The following is a 15,501-nucleotide window of genomic DNA, read 5'->3' on the forward strand; positions in this document are numbered from 1 at the left end:
GGATGGGGATAGCAGCAGTGTACAAAAAGAGATTGTAGGAGTATTTCAGATTAAAGGAGGCTAAAGAGACACTAAGTGCAATACCTGACCCTGGAAAGAAAGCTGTCCTGGAAGGAGGGTAATATTACAGAGGATGTTCTTAAGTGATTTGACAAAACTGGAATGTGGAGGTAGATTAAAGTATTTTATCAATGTTAATTTTTTTGCTATTCTGTGGTGTTATATAAAACCCTATTCTTTTTTAATATTTAATTTTTAGTTTTAAGTAGACACGATATCTTTATTTTCCATTTGTGTGGTGGTGAGGATCGAACTCAGTGCCTCAAGCATGCTAGGCGAGTGCTCTACCACTAAGCCACAACCCCAGTCCCTAAAACCCTATTCTTAGTAAATATTCATTATAGTATGAAGGGGTGACCATTGACATATGTGAATTCTTTTTAAATATTTGGAAAAATATTAAGTGTAAATATGTGTTTATATTAATTCATGTATATATGAGGAGAAAGTATGCAAATGATGAAGATTTAGGATAAAATGTTAACAATGAACTTAGGTAAACTGTATTTGCTTTCTTTATACTATTCTTATTGTTGCTGCTTTTGTAGGAGCTTGGACATATGTCCAAATAAAAAGTTAAAAAGAGAAATGATTGTGTCCTATACATGGTGAGAGAGCAAAAAAGAAGCATAACCTACCTAACCAGGGGAAACAGCTTATAAAAACTGAGATGCAAACAAATATTTTGCAGCCTTCTTAGAAACTAATTGATATATGTTTTAATCTGCCAGGTGCTAAGTGCTTGGCTCAAATAGCAAATAAAAGTGGGGCCATCAAGTATGCTATGTTTTAAAAATGCTATAAGACTAAAGTTCCTTTTTAGTTCTATTAACCAGTTGAAAACATGCAGTGCAAACAACAGGCTTTAATTTTTGTGTTCTAATATAATAGTTCTCACCTTTTCCTTATGTTAGCTTATTAAATTTTTTATGACAAATATGGAAGTTATTTATGTTCTTATGTTACACCTAATACAGGGATTTGAGAATTCATCTTTGATAATCAAATTATAAAAGTACATTTTCATTATGTTAATCAGGTGAGAATGTTTATTGTTTGTAGCACAGATTGTTTGGATAGGATATAACCAGTCTAATCATTAATACCACAATTTATAATAAAAACACAGAATGGAGATAATCTCATGGACAAATCTAACTGAAAGTTAAATCAGATTTCATCTTTTTAAGTTAATTTTCTGCCATACAACTGAAATTTTTGACACTCCAGTAAATTTTGTATTTTCAGAAAGACATACAAAGTCTTTGATAAAGATTTTAAAAAGAAGAGCTAATAATGTTCTAAGATGTCATGTTTGAAATTAAATATAGGAGGTATGATCATTTTTATGACTTTCACACATTGGAAATAGGCTTAGATTTGGAAAGTAGTGCAGTAGAAAATAATGTCTGAGGTGATTTCTAGTGAATCTAGACGTTAGATCTGGATCTTAGGATTCTTTATTCTGCTATCAGTGAGTTCTGCTGTACCTATTCTATTTGGTTTATTCTGTGGTCAATTAGTTTTTCCTCCTTGTTTTGAATTATAAAGAAAGTAATTTTAATACTTTAATTATGGTCATTAAGAAGAAGGTATCTTAAACTAGTATATATCTTGTTTAGATGTACAGAATTTCTTAGTAGCTATACTTCAGGTATTTTCACTTTCATTGGCTTTACCTAATAATGCTATGTGTTGTTTTCAGGGAAGGAAATAAAATGCCTGTAATTTTTAAAAAATTTCACCAATTCATTATTGAATGTATCATAACAATAGCATTTATTCTCTAATCTCTATACGATCATGCCCATCTAATAGATTCATTTTGCATTGAATTTAAATGAATTTTCTTAGTAAAAGCACACGGAGGGGGCTGGGGCTGGGGCTCAGTAGTAGTGCACTTGCCTGGCATGTGTGAGGCACTGGGTTCGATTCTCAGCGCCCCCAAAAAATAAATGAATAAAGGCCTATCAGCAATTAAAAAAAAAGCACATGGAGGGTTGGGGTTGTGGCTCAGTGGTAGAGTGCTTACCTCTCATGTGTGGGAAACTGGGTTCGATCCTCAGCTCCACATAAATAAAATAAAGGTATTGAGCCCAGGTACAACTAAAAATTTTAAAAAAGCACATGGAATTTGTATTGGCCTTTCCAAAGTGTGTAGAAAACATCCATCAAAACTATTGGAATTTGTCAGCAGGGTCCTTGGTGTAGTACACACTGTAATCCCAGCTAGTCACAAGGCTAAGGTAGGAGGATCACAAGTTCACAAGTTCAAGGTGAGCCTAGGCAATGTGATGAGACCCTGTCTCAATTTAAAAAGGGCCTGAGGAAGTAGCTTGGTGGTAGAATGCTCACCTCGCATGCCAACACCCTGGGTTAGAGCCCTAGTACTGTCAAAAAAAAAAAAAAAAAAAAAAAAACTACTGGAAATGTTATTAAAAACAAACCCAGCTCATATTGGATCCATGTCCTTAAAGTGAAAGAAGCTAATAATCTGGACCCACTGTGTTCAGATAAAATCACAGAAAGTGGCAGAGTAACCTCTTTTTTCTGGAATTTCAGTTGTATTATAATAGACCACTTAGACTTACCTGTTAATTTAGTAGTATTGTGAACTGATTCTTTTGTAAATTGGAAAATTTAAGGGCTAGTTCGTTTTTCAGTCTCCAGGCTACATGATGCATAATTTTTTTTTTTTTTTTAACTGAGGATTGAACCCAGGGCCTCACTCATGTTAGGCAAACACTCTACCCCTGAGCTGTGTTCAAACCCTTTTTATTTTATTTTCAGATAGAATCTGGATAAATTGTCCAGGCTCACCTTGAACTTAAATAGTCCTTTTGTCTCAGTCTCCTGACTAGGTAGGATTATAGGTGTGCAGGTGTGCACCTCCATTCCCAGCATTATGTATAATTTAAAAGAAGAAGTCCTTTAGCAGTATTTAAATTACTGATTTTTTTTCAAGATTATGCTGGTTCTGAAAGATGTTCAATATACAAATGAAAGAAAAATATTTGTTTTATAGTTGCTTTTGTAATTGTGTCTTCTCTACTTGTCCATGTTAACAATTTTTTATTAACTTCTTTTTAATAATAGACGAATCCTTAGTTCTGTGGAAAAGAGCAGACAGAAATATAAGCCAGCTTCTCTCACAGTGGAGTTTATTCCTTTCTTTTATCGTAAGTAGCATTTTTAATTCCTTTTATTTTTATCTTACTCGTAATTTTATCTTACTCTTTATTCTTACTCTTAATTCAGACCTTAATTCAGCTTTATGAATTTATAAGATGGAGGTTGTTTGAGAACATGTCACTGGAGTAGTTGATTTGTTTGGCCGAGATTGTTGTTTTTCATTTTAATTATTCTGTTCTTCTTTTGAGAAGAACTGTTTTTTTTTTTTTTAAAGAGAGAGAGACAGAGAGAGAGAGAGAGAAGGAGTGAGAGAGAATTTTTTAATATTTATTTTTTAGTTTTCGGCGGGCACAACATCTTTGTTTGTATGTGGTGCTGAGGATCGAACCCGGGCCGCACGCATGCCAGGCGAGCGCGCTACCGCTTGAGCCACATCCCCAGCCCCAGAAGAACTGATTTTTATTCTTTCTTGATGATTTGAATATTTTAATGATTATAGTATATTTTAGAACTTCAAGATATTTACTTATTTATAATTATTTTTTGCATGGTACTGGGGATCTAACCCAGGGCCTTGTACTTATGAGCCAATTGCTCTTCCACTTAGCTACATCCCCCAATCCACCCCTCCCCCCAATTTAAAAAAAAAAAAAATTGAGACAGAATCTTACAAAGTTGTCCAAACCAATGGTGATTATGCCACCTCTCAAGAATACAAAAAAATTCGCATACCAGGAAAAAACCACTCTGTTTCTAGGGTGTATTGCCTCCTCAAATTTGTCAGAACTTAGCATTTTGCCATATTTGCTTTAGTTTTCCTTTTTTTTTTCCTTCTGTGAAGTAAGACAGAAATAGTTCATTTTTTGCTTAATGAAGATAATTGCAGTGCTACTCTGTGTGACCACCAGTAGTGACATTGGTGTTAGCTAGGTAATGAAACTCAAGTATTCATAATGAGCCACACCCAGAACTGGCCTCCTTTTAAAGATACAGGACCAGAAAGTCAGCATGCCAGTGAAATAGTATAAGGTGTTTTTATTTAGCAGCAGTCCAAGGGCCATTCTTTGGTCTTTCAAGTGAAATTATGGGACCAAATTGATGGCTCTGGGAGCCACCCTGCTTTATAGGAAGCACAGTATCCTATAACAGCCTTTATATCCTGCATGTATAGGTTGTGCACATATTTTGTTAATTTATCCCAAGGATTTTATGTACTTTGGGTTTGTAAATAATTTTTAATGTATTTTCCAATTGTTAAAAATATAAATATATATGTGTGTATATATATATATATATATATATACATACATACATATATATATGGTTTATTTTTGTCTAATTATATTGTGCCCTGTGACTTTGCTAAATAAATTCACCAATAAATTTATAGTAATTCTTATGTTTTTTCTTAGGGTTGTATATGTATACAGTCCTGTTGTATGCAAAACAGTTTTTTTTCCTTTCTAAACTATATGCCTTTTTATACTGGTGAAGTGGTAAAAGGAGACTTTTTTTCTTGTTCCTATAAGTACAGGGAAAAAAAATCATGATGTTAGCTGTTAAGTATATTAGTTATTAAGTCGGATGTTAGCTACTGAATTTTTAATTGATGCCTTTCATTAATTAGAGTAAATTTTATTTTGAATAGATGTTGACTTTTTCCACATATTTTCACTGCATCTGTTTGAGGTGATTTTTATATTTTTGAGCGTGTGTTGCCTTTTTTTTTCCCCCACTTCTGTCTGTTAGTTGTTGAGATTGATTTTTCAATGTTAAACTAACATTGCATTTATGTGCTAAACCACCTTTGGTCATGATTATACAATAGTATTATCCTTTTTATGTAATACTTCATTTGACTTGCTAATGTTTTAAAGATTTTTGTTTCTGCGTTCAAGTGACATGCAGATTTTTAGGGCTTTTTTCTCTGTTATATCTTGTATAATTTTTGTATCAAGGTAATTGTCCTAGTCTGCTTTAGCTGCCATACCAAAATACTATAGACTAAGTGACTTTAAATATCAGAAATTTATTTCCTCACAGTTCTGGAGACTGGAAACAGTCTCCAGCAAGATTTGATTTTTGGTGAGGTCTCTTTGTGGCTTACAGATTATCTCCTGCTTGCTACCTTATATGTTGGAAAGAAACACTGATGTTTTTTCTTCTAACAAGGACAGTTCTCTTAGATCAAGGCTTTACCTTTACAATCTCATTTAACCTTGGGCATATCCTCAAAGGTCCTAATCAACTGAGGTTAGAAGTAGAGCTTCAGCTTATAAAGCTTGGTATGTGGGGGGGGGGCACAGTTCAGTATATAATATTCCACCTCTGATCCCCCAAACTTATGTGTTTATCATATGCAGAATACATTTATTCTACCCAATAGCCTAATGTCTTGGCCCTGAAGAGCATCTTTGCACCTTGACTGTCTATAAGGGCACCACCCACATGGCTGAGGGCAGCCCTGCCCCTAAGGTACTATGTGGGGTCCTGCTGATCTACTAAAACCTGAGAAATGTAGGAGGAAGAAACACCATTGCCCTCTGGGTCTGAGAAGGGAGTGGCAGCTCTCATCTCTAAATTGCCTTTAGAGTTATTCTTCCTTTTCCTTGAAGAGCAGCATGTCATCACTGAATAGCTGTATTGTGTGGTCCTGTAGAATTCAAGAAGTCTTCTAGTATACCTTCATTCCTTCCCATTTTCTCTATTTCCTTTATGTAAAAATGGTAATATCTTTGCTGGTATTCCTGGCCTCAGCTGAGATGGCTAAGGCAGTTCAGGAGTTATACCTGGACAAATCAAATGATTGTTCAGTCACACTTTAGCATTTTTTTCAGTACAGGCTTTCTCAGTTTTTACAATGTGGATAGGATGAGAATTTTCAAAATCTTTAATTTCTTGTTCTTTTTTGCATATTTTTTTTTCTGTTTTACAGGAAAAATCAAGCTGCTCCTCCAACTTTGCTTAGAAATCACCTCATCTAACTATCCCATTTGTCACTCGAAGTTTTTAGCTTTTACACAACTCTATGACACAGTCTGGTGTCAACACAGTGTAGTGTCGACTTCAGCCAAGTTCCTTGTCACTTTAAACAAATACTGCCTTTCTCTAGATTTCAATAATTTGTTGTTTATTTTCATCTGAGACCTCACCAGAATAATTGCCCTTATGATTCATAGTTCTAGCACCCCAGAACTCTTTTAGCCTCTACCCTAGCTGCTTCCACATTTTTAGGTATTTGTTACAGTAACACTTCCCTTCTTGGTAGCAAAATTTGTCTTACTGTGCTCATGTTGATACAGCAAAGCGCCACAGATGGATGTCTTAAGCAGTAATTCTGGCCTTATTAAATGACTCGAGCAGTGTTTTCTTTCCCTCTCTTTTCTGTGAGAATTGGTTTGAAATTGTTATTATGGTTTCCTTAGTATTATTTGGCAAAGCCATTTCAGCCTAGAATTTACTTTGTGAGAAGGTTTTAAATTCTGGAGTCAATTTTTATACTAAATAGGGAATTATTCAGATTTCTTCTTCTGTTAGGTTTTGAAATTCATGTCTTTAAAAATTTGTGTTTTTCATTTGTGTTGTTGAATGAATTGGTATAATGTTTTTTATAACACTTTTTTTATGATCTTTTCAAAGTCTAGGGAATCTGGTTTGTTGCCCCCTCTTTTGTTCCTGATATCAGAAATTTATATTTTCTTTCTCTGTTTTTCTAGATCAGTCTAGCTAGAGGTTTTAAAGTTATATTCATCTTTTCACTGAAGCAGGTTTTCATTTCATTGTGATTTTTGTTTGATGATTTATTTTCAGTAATTAGCCCTACTTCTGTTATTACTTCCCTTTTACTTAAAAGTTTAACTTGCGCTTCTTTTTCTGACTTCTTCCAATAGAAAATTTGATCTTTAATTAAACCTTTTTGTTAGACCTTCTTTTTGAATATGCACATCTTGAGGTATAAATTGTTTTGTGAAGCATTGCTTTAACTGTACCTCACAGAATTTGCTGTACTCAGTTTAATTTTCATTTAAAACACTTGCCAATTTTTTATTTTTTTAAACAATAGTTATTAAGAAATTGGTTGTTGGGCTGGGGCTGGGGCTCAGTAGTGGAGTGCTCACTTGGCATGCAAGAGGCACTGGGTTTGATCCTCAGCACCACAGAAAAATAAAATAAAGGTATTGTGTCCACCACCTAATTAAATGTGTATATATATATTTACATATATGTGTGTGTGTGTGTGTGTATATATATATATACACACACACACACACATATATATATGTAAATAAAAGAAATTGGTTGTTGACATCATTAGCAGTTAGCAAAATGCAATTCAAAACTACACTGAGATTTTATCTTACATCAGTTAGAATGGCAGTCATCAAAAATACAGACAATAGCCAGGCATGGTGATGCAACTCAGGAGGCTGAGGCAGGAGGATCACAAGTACAAGGTCAGTCTCAACAACTTAGTGAGACCCTGTCTCAAAACAAAAAATAAAAAGGACTTGGGATGTGGCTAAATGGTTAAGCACCCCTGGGTTCAATCCCCAGTACCAAAACGATAATAACAACAACAATAATAATAATAAATGCTAGAGGATGTGGAGGAAAAGGAACACTTTTATACTGTTGGTGGGACTATAAAATAGTACAACCACTATGGAAATCAGTATGGAGGTCCCTCAAAACACTAGGCATGGAACAACTAAGACCCAGCAATACTGCTCCTTTGTATTTTGTTTTTTTTTTTTGCTCCTTTGTATTTAACCTGAGGAATAAAAGTCACCATACTACAGTGATAAATGTATACCCATGTTTATAACAGCCAAACTATGGAACCAGTCTATGTGTCCATCAGCAGATGGATGAATAAAGAAAATGTAGTATAAATAAAACACAAAGGAGTTTTATTCAGTCATAAAGAAAAATGAAATTATGTCATTTTCAGGAAAATGGATGGAATTAGAGATGATTATGTTAAGTGAAATAAGTCAAACTCAAAAGGTCAAGGAGTGTTTGTTTTTTTCTCATGTTGAAACTAGAAAGGAACAAGGAAAAGAGTTGGGGATGGATCTCATGAAAATCAAAGGGAGTATAGGAAAGGGATCAAGAGGTGAGAGGTGGGGGAGGAGGGGGAAATGCTGTGTAGTGATATTGGCCAAATTATATTGTTATATTGTGTGCATGTACGAATATGTAAAACAAATCCCATCATTATGTGCAATCATAATGCACCACTATAAAATGTGGGAAAAAAAAGAAATGTGTTGTTGGGGGAATTGGAGAGATGTCATTCAGGGGATTCAAAATTCATTTAGACTAGAAGAAAGATTCAAGAGCTGTATTATGTACCATATTGACTGTAGTTGATCATAATGTGTTGTACACTTGAATATTACTAAGAGAGTAGCAGTTTTTTTTAGTTAAAAATTTTTTTTAAAATATATTTATTTCATTTTTATGTGGTGCTAAGGATTGAACCTAGTGCCTCACATGTGCTAGGTGAGCACTCTACCACTGAGCCACAACCCCAGCCTCTTAAAAGTTTTTTGTAATTGTAGATGGACAGAATGCCTTTATTTTTAATTTTTTAAAATATTTTTGTTTTTAGTTGTTGATGGGCCTTTATTTTTTGTTTATATGTGGTGCTGAGGATTGAACTTGGTGCCTCACACATGCTAGGCAAGTGCTGTACCACTGAGCCACAACTCCAGCCCCCAGAATGCCTTTATTTTATTTATTTTTATGTGGTGCTGAGGGTCAAACCCAGTGCCTCATACATGCTAGGCAAGTGCTCTGCCTTTGAGCTACAGCCCCAGCCCAAGAGTAGCAATTTTTAAGTGTTCTCATTACACAAAAACAAGGTTATGCCTGTGTAAATTAGCTTGATTTAGCTATTCCACAACATATTTCAATACATCGTTTTGTATTCCATTTGTATAGGATTTGTATTTGTTGAACAATTTAATTTTAGAATAAGAGGAATGTGTTAATTGGCAAATGTTTGGGGATTCTTTAGTTCCTTCTTTTGTTTTTTGAAGTACTGGGGATTGAATCCAGGAGCATTCTACCCTTGAGTCACAACCTCAGCCCTTTTTTATTTTGAGACAAGGTCTTACTAAGTTGCCCAGGCTAGCCTCAAACTTGTGATCTTCCTGCCTCAGCCTCCTCAGTCACTGGGATTGCAGGTGTCGCTCAGATTCTTTTTTGATTTATAGTGAAAAAACATAGTCATGTGCCACTTAATGATGGGTTTGTTCTATGAAATGCATCATTAGACGATTTTATCATTTTGCCAACATCTTAAGAGTGTACATAAATGCAGTCAGTAGACATGGCAAACACATGAGGCTGCTGCCTATGAAACATGGCATGCTGATTTACAATAAACTTTTTTTAATAAGTAGAAGAATATTGTAAAATAAAGATTAAAATTATAGTTTAATAATACAGGGCCAGTAATATGGTCATTTATTATCATTTATTATGGTCAGTTATGTACTGCATATAATTGTGTGCGCAATACTTTTATACAACTGGCACCGCTATGTTTGTTTACATTAGCCTCACCACAAACATTTGAGTAATGATAAGACAGCTATAATTTGATCTGGTGATAGGAATTTTCCAGCTTTATTGTAATCTTATGGTACCACCATTGTATACTCAATGTGTCATTGATCAAAATGGTTTTATGTGGTACGTAATTGTTTTGAATTGGCTAGTTGGACACAGGTGACTTCATTTTTTTTGACAGCATCATAGTCAGGAGTCAGTAGAACATATGTCTTTTTCTTTCCATCAGGCCTGATTAGGGTGTTGGCTTTGGCCATTTTGATGTTGTAGAGCATATTCACTGTTTAATCTGGTGCTTGTTGATGTTGGTATCCACAAAGAATACAAGTATATTATTGTCTCCTTTGTCCAGTTAGTTAGGAGGATGTTGATGAAGGCATAATAGTCAAGATTGTTTCTTCTGGGGGCATTCTTCCAAGGACAATTGGGCTATCTTTGGGCTACATTGGCTTCTGATACCAAAAGTAGGTGACATGGATATTCTTTTTTTGTTGTTCAATTTTTTATCTTTTTAGGTGTCAATGGATCTTTTATTTTATTGATTTATATGTGATGCTGAGGATCAAACCCATGGCCTCACACATGCCAGGCAAGCTCTTTACCACTGAGCCACAGCTCCAGCCCAGATATATTTTTGTGTGTGATTATAGACCTTTTACCACCTCTTCCTTGTCCTTTGGTTAGCTCTGATTTTAGGAGGAATTAAGATTTTCTTCACTTGTGCTATCTTCATGAAAAAGGTCTCCAGATATTTTTATTTCATTACTTTATAATTCTGTTATGGTAAGAGAACACTAGGCTTTATTTTCATGGCCTATTTTTTTTTTTTAAAGAGAGAGTGAGAGAGAGAGAGAGAGAGAGAGAAAATTTTTAATATTTATTTTTATTTTTTAGTTCTCGGCGGACACAACATCTTTGTTGGTATGTGGTGCTGAGGATCGAACCCGGGCCGCACGCATGCCAGGCGAGCGCGCTACTGCTTGAGCCACATCCCCAGCCCTCATGGCCTATTTTTTATAATGAAATATTCCTTTCTACCTATGGTATTACTCCTTGCGTGTATTGTTAGATAGGAATATAGCCACCCCAGCAGTGTTGTGATTCAGATTGTATGGTATATCATTTTTGCATTATTTATATCTGTTACCTCCCTTGTATGTTCATTGTGGCTGATAGGAACTCTGTCATTCTCTAGTTCTGTATTAAATCAGAAAAATTATTCAGTCTATAGCTTCTCTGTAGTTGTTTGCTTGTCTTGTGGAATTTCACATTATCATGTGAGGTTTAATATTTTGATACAAAACAAGTCCTATGCATATTTTTGGATTACTTTGTGTGGCTTCCTCCATTTAATACCCTGCTTTACAAATTCCAGTTGTGTAGACCTACCAATTGTTGACATCTGGCTCCAAAACTCAGAAAATAGTCATGTTCTTTGTGGGTTCCCCCTTTCTGTGTAATATCCCAGAAAGTGTCTTTGAACAGAAATCTCAGGTGATTCTTGGGCTTGTTTGTTTTCCTTCTTTTGTATATCATAGTTCTCTGTCTTTCTGGAATGTATTTTGTCCTTTTTTCTAGTTTTTTGTTTTCTTGTTTTAAAATTTTGTTTGTTTAAGCAGGAAGTCATGTGTAGTGCTGATTATTCTGACATAGCTGAAATGACTTAATTTTTAAGTCACAAATTTCTATCGATACATTTTACCTCAAAGCTTTCTTTTTGGTAATGTTATGTATAAAATTGAAAGTAATTCTGTCATGATCTTTTCTAAGTGTGCAGTGATGTATGCAAAACAATATTCATTACAAATTTATCAAAAGAAAGGGGTATAGTGTAATACTTTATCAGTACGAATGGTTAAGTAAGTGTACATCATTATAGTGTTATGTGTTTTATGATCAAAAATGAATAAGGTAGATTTACCTGTTAAGATGTAGTAATTCGGGGCTGGGGTTGTATGTAGCTCAATGGTAGAGCACTTGCCTAGCATGTGTGAGGCCCTGGGTCTGATCCTCAGCACCACATAAAGCTAAATACATAAAATAAAGGTATTGTATCCCTCTACAACCAGAGAGAGAGAGAGAGAGAGAGAGAGAGAGAAAGAGAGAGAGAAAGAGAGAGAGAGAGAGAGAGAGAGAAGGGGAGAAGGAGGGAGGGCCCGGAGGGGGAGGGGAGAGAAGGGGGAGGGAGGAAGGTGTGTGTAATAATACGCATTTGTAAAAAACATAAAGCATGCTACAAGGCTCCATACCTGTGAATTTCACATCTTTAGATTGAACCACAGTTTAAAAATAATCAGAAAAAAATTGCATCTATACAGAACATGTACAGATATTTTTCTTATCATTCCCAAAGAATACAACATAATGGGCTAGGGTTGTAGCTCAGTGGTAGAGCGCTTATCTAGCAAGTGTGAGGCACTGGGTTTGATCCTCAGTGACACATAGAAATAAATTAATTATTTAAATAAAGGTATTGTAGCTATCTACAACTAAAAAAAAAATGTAAAAAAGAATATAGGGCTGGCAGAGCGCATGCCTAGCATGTGTGAGGCACTGTGTTTGATCCTTAGCATTACAAAAAAAATGAATAAATAAAAAATACAACATTAAGAACTATTTTTTTTTTTTTTTTTTAGGGGCTGGGGATGTGGCTCAAGCGGTAGTGCGCTCGCCTGGCATGCGTGCGGCCCGGGTTCGATCCTCAGCACCACATACAAAACAAAGATGTTGTGTCCTCCGATAACTAAAAAATAAATATTAAAATTCTCTCTCTCTCTCTCTCTCTTTCTCCCTCTCCCTCTCTCACTTTCTCTTTAAAAAAAAAGAACTATTTTTTAAAAATTCTTTTATTTGTAGATGGACACAATATCTTTATTTTTATTTGTTTATTTTTATGTGGTACTGGTTATCGAACCCAGGGTCTCACGCATGCAAGGCAAGCACTCTACCACTGAGCTACAACCCCAGCCCAACATTAAGAACTATTTATATGACATTCATTTACATTGTATTATAAATAATCTAGAGATCACAAAAGTATACAGGAGGATGTGCATAGGTTATATGCTATTTTATATATAGGACTTAAACATCCTTGGATTTTGGTATTCTGGACAAATCACCCACAATATTGAGGGAAGACTGTATATACTTTCTTCTTTTCTCTTTGTCCTTCCTGCCTGCCTCCCTCCCTCCCTTCATCCCTCCCTTCCTTCCTTTTTCTATCCTTCTTTTTTATTATTGAACTCAGGGTGCTTTACCATGGAGCTACATCGCTATCCCTTTTTATTTTTTATTTTGAGACAGTCTCACTGTGTTGTTCAGGAGACTGTCTCAAAATAAACTTAAACTTGGGCTTAAAGTTGAGATCCTCCTTCCTCAGCCTTAGCTAGGATTATATAGGTGTGCACCATTATGCCCAGTGCTTTTTCTTTTTCTTTTTCTTTTTCTTTTTTTTTAAAGGTAGGAACAGGTCAGAGGGAGACATATTTTTCCTTGTCAGAATTTTTATGCTGTTTTAGTTTTTTCTGTCACCTGTATTTGTAATATTTTAAAAATAATAAAATAATGTATGACGTTAAAAGAAAAGTTACTATTGGTACTAGAATTTTAGAATACTGGCCTTGGAATGGACCCCAGAAATGTTTTATTTAACTCTTTCATTGTATAATTGACTAATTAAAGTGACTTAGACTAATAAGAGAAAGGAGTAGTCGTAAAAAAAGTCTTAATTTTATGTTAGGTTTGGGTTAATGTCTAACCCTGTACTTAGTAGCCATGTTACTTCAGGCAAGATATTCTCAACTTCTGTTTGCTCATGTATAAAGGGGGCAAGATATCTTTATAGGGAATATTGTGGGAATTAAATGAGATATCATACATACAATACCTAAAATGCTATCTGAACAATGGTTTCTGTTTTCCTTTCCTATTGCAAAATGCTTTTCAATCTTAACATTTGATACTATTTAGACTTTTCACAAATAGCTCTTCATGTTTTAATTTCCCACATTCTTTAGAGATGAATCATGTTGTGAAAGAAAAATTTTACTTATTTGTTTATTTGTGTATTCACAGAATGTTTTCAGGAAAGTGAACATCTCAAGGAAAGTCTTAAGTGTTGCTTATTGCATCTCTTTGGAGCCATTGTAGCCGGTGGGCAGGTGAGGACAGTGTTGAAAGTTAATATATAAATAATAGTTAACAATGCAAAAAGCTTTCCATGGATTGTTTAATGTATTCTTTATCTTTTTATGACTTCATGAATACAAATATTTTTGAGTTTATATCTTGTTTAAAGCTAAACTTATTTCTTTTGTTTATTATCTTCCAAAGAAACCTAAATAATAATATTAGCACTAACAATAAAATTACTGGGTAAATAAACAAATTTAACAGTTTTTGGTATTGTAAGTTCATATTTGTGTTGCCTTTCAGTGACTAGTTCTTACCATAGAGTATAGAGGAAGTTAGTCCTATTAGTCAATTTGATGAAATCAAATTCTAGCAGTTTGGTTTCCAAAGAAAGAATTTTTAAATTTATAATTATTAAATGCATGCATACACTTTTTAGTCATGTTTCAACAAGCCCAACTTGTTTTTTATTACTTTAAAAAAATTCTAGTAATGTTTCTTTTCTTTTTTATATTTGTTAGTTGTAGATGGACATAATACCTTTATTTTTTTATTTGATGTGGTGATGATAATTGAACAGAGTGCTTCAAATTAATTTTTCTTTTCTAAGTTAAGCATTTTAAAAGCTATCTATCTCTGCTAAATTTTTAGCATAACTACTAATTGACAGCAGGATTATAATTCAGAAAGAACTTTATGTTTTCTTTCTTTTTTTAAAGGGGGGGGGGAGAATTTTTTAAAATATTTATTTTTTAGTTTTTGGTGGACACAACATCTTTATTTTATTTGTATGTGGTGCTGAGCATCGAATCTAGTGCCCCGCACATGCCAGGCGAGCGTGTTACTGCTTGAGCCACATCCCCAGCCCAATGTTTTCTTAAATCATACAGTTTAGATCAGAGGTTTTTAACTTTTTGTTCTTTTTGTATAACATCCCTGTTTGCAGTTTGACAAGGGCCCTTGTCAGAATTTTTTAAATGCCTGAAGTAAAGTACATAAGATCACAAAAGAAACCAGTTATACTGAAATATATGGTTACTAAAATCTTCATGAGACAAATATGTGACTTAATGTGTGCTGTTTATAACATGATATAAAAAAATTTAGCTGTGATCTGTACATGGCGGCTCACACCTATAGTTCCAGCTACCTGAAAGGTTGAGGCATGAGGATCCCTTGAGCCTAGGAGTTAGAGACCAACCTGGGCAATTTGGGAAGATCTCAATCAATCAATCAGTAGCAATAAATCTAATAACTAATATAATTTCAAAGATGAGATGAATGTAAGTGCTGTTTTGAGATGCCGCAATAATTATATGAAAAAACATGATTTTTATCAGTGATAAAATCACAAGTATTACTTATTACACAATTGTGCTTTGTAGCTTAGTTTTAAATTTGAAGAAAATTTAAATTTTAGTCAGAGATTAGTGGAAATAAAGATATAATTGTTTGTATCCAAGTTTATAGATCCTTTGAATTCTCTTTTTTCCTCAGATTAAAAGTCCTATCTTCCTTTTTTTAATTATTAGCTTTTTATTTTCACATGAAATTTTTTTTACAACAGTGTACTATATTCTTTATATTATGTACAAT

At 34.2% G+C, this 15,501-nt stretch overlaps 1 protein-coding gene across 7 annotated transcripts in view; it reads left to right on the top strand.

The window, feature by feature from the left end:
* Positions 1-15,501, top strand: part of NBEAL1 (neurobeachin like 1) — a 199,488-nt gene that overhangs the window by 47,486 nt on the left and 136,501 nt on the right. For all 7 annotated transcript variants that reach the window (XR_014017998.1, XM_081261110.1, XM_081261111.1 and 4 more), the window contains exons 7-8: positions 3,157-3,239; positions 13,849-13,934. Coding sequence is in view for 6 of the 7 variants with exons in the window: in XM_081261110.1 (XP_081117236.1) it covers positions 3,157-3,239; positions 13,849-13,934 (169 nt within the window). In the remaining variant the exon portion in view is untranslated. The remainder of the gene's footprint in view (positions 1-3,156; positions 3,240-13,848; positions 13,935-15,501) is intronic.

The sequence above is a fragment of the Spermophilus citellus genome (assembly GCF_964194105.1).
Source record: "Spermophilus citellus genome assembly, chromosome: 11".
NCBI lineage: Eukaryota > Metazoa > Chordata > Mammalia > Rodentia > Sciuridae > Spermophilus > Spermophilus citellus.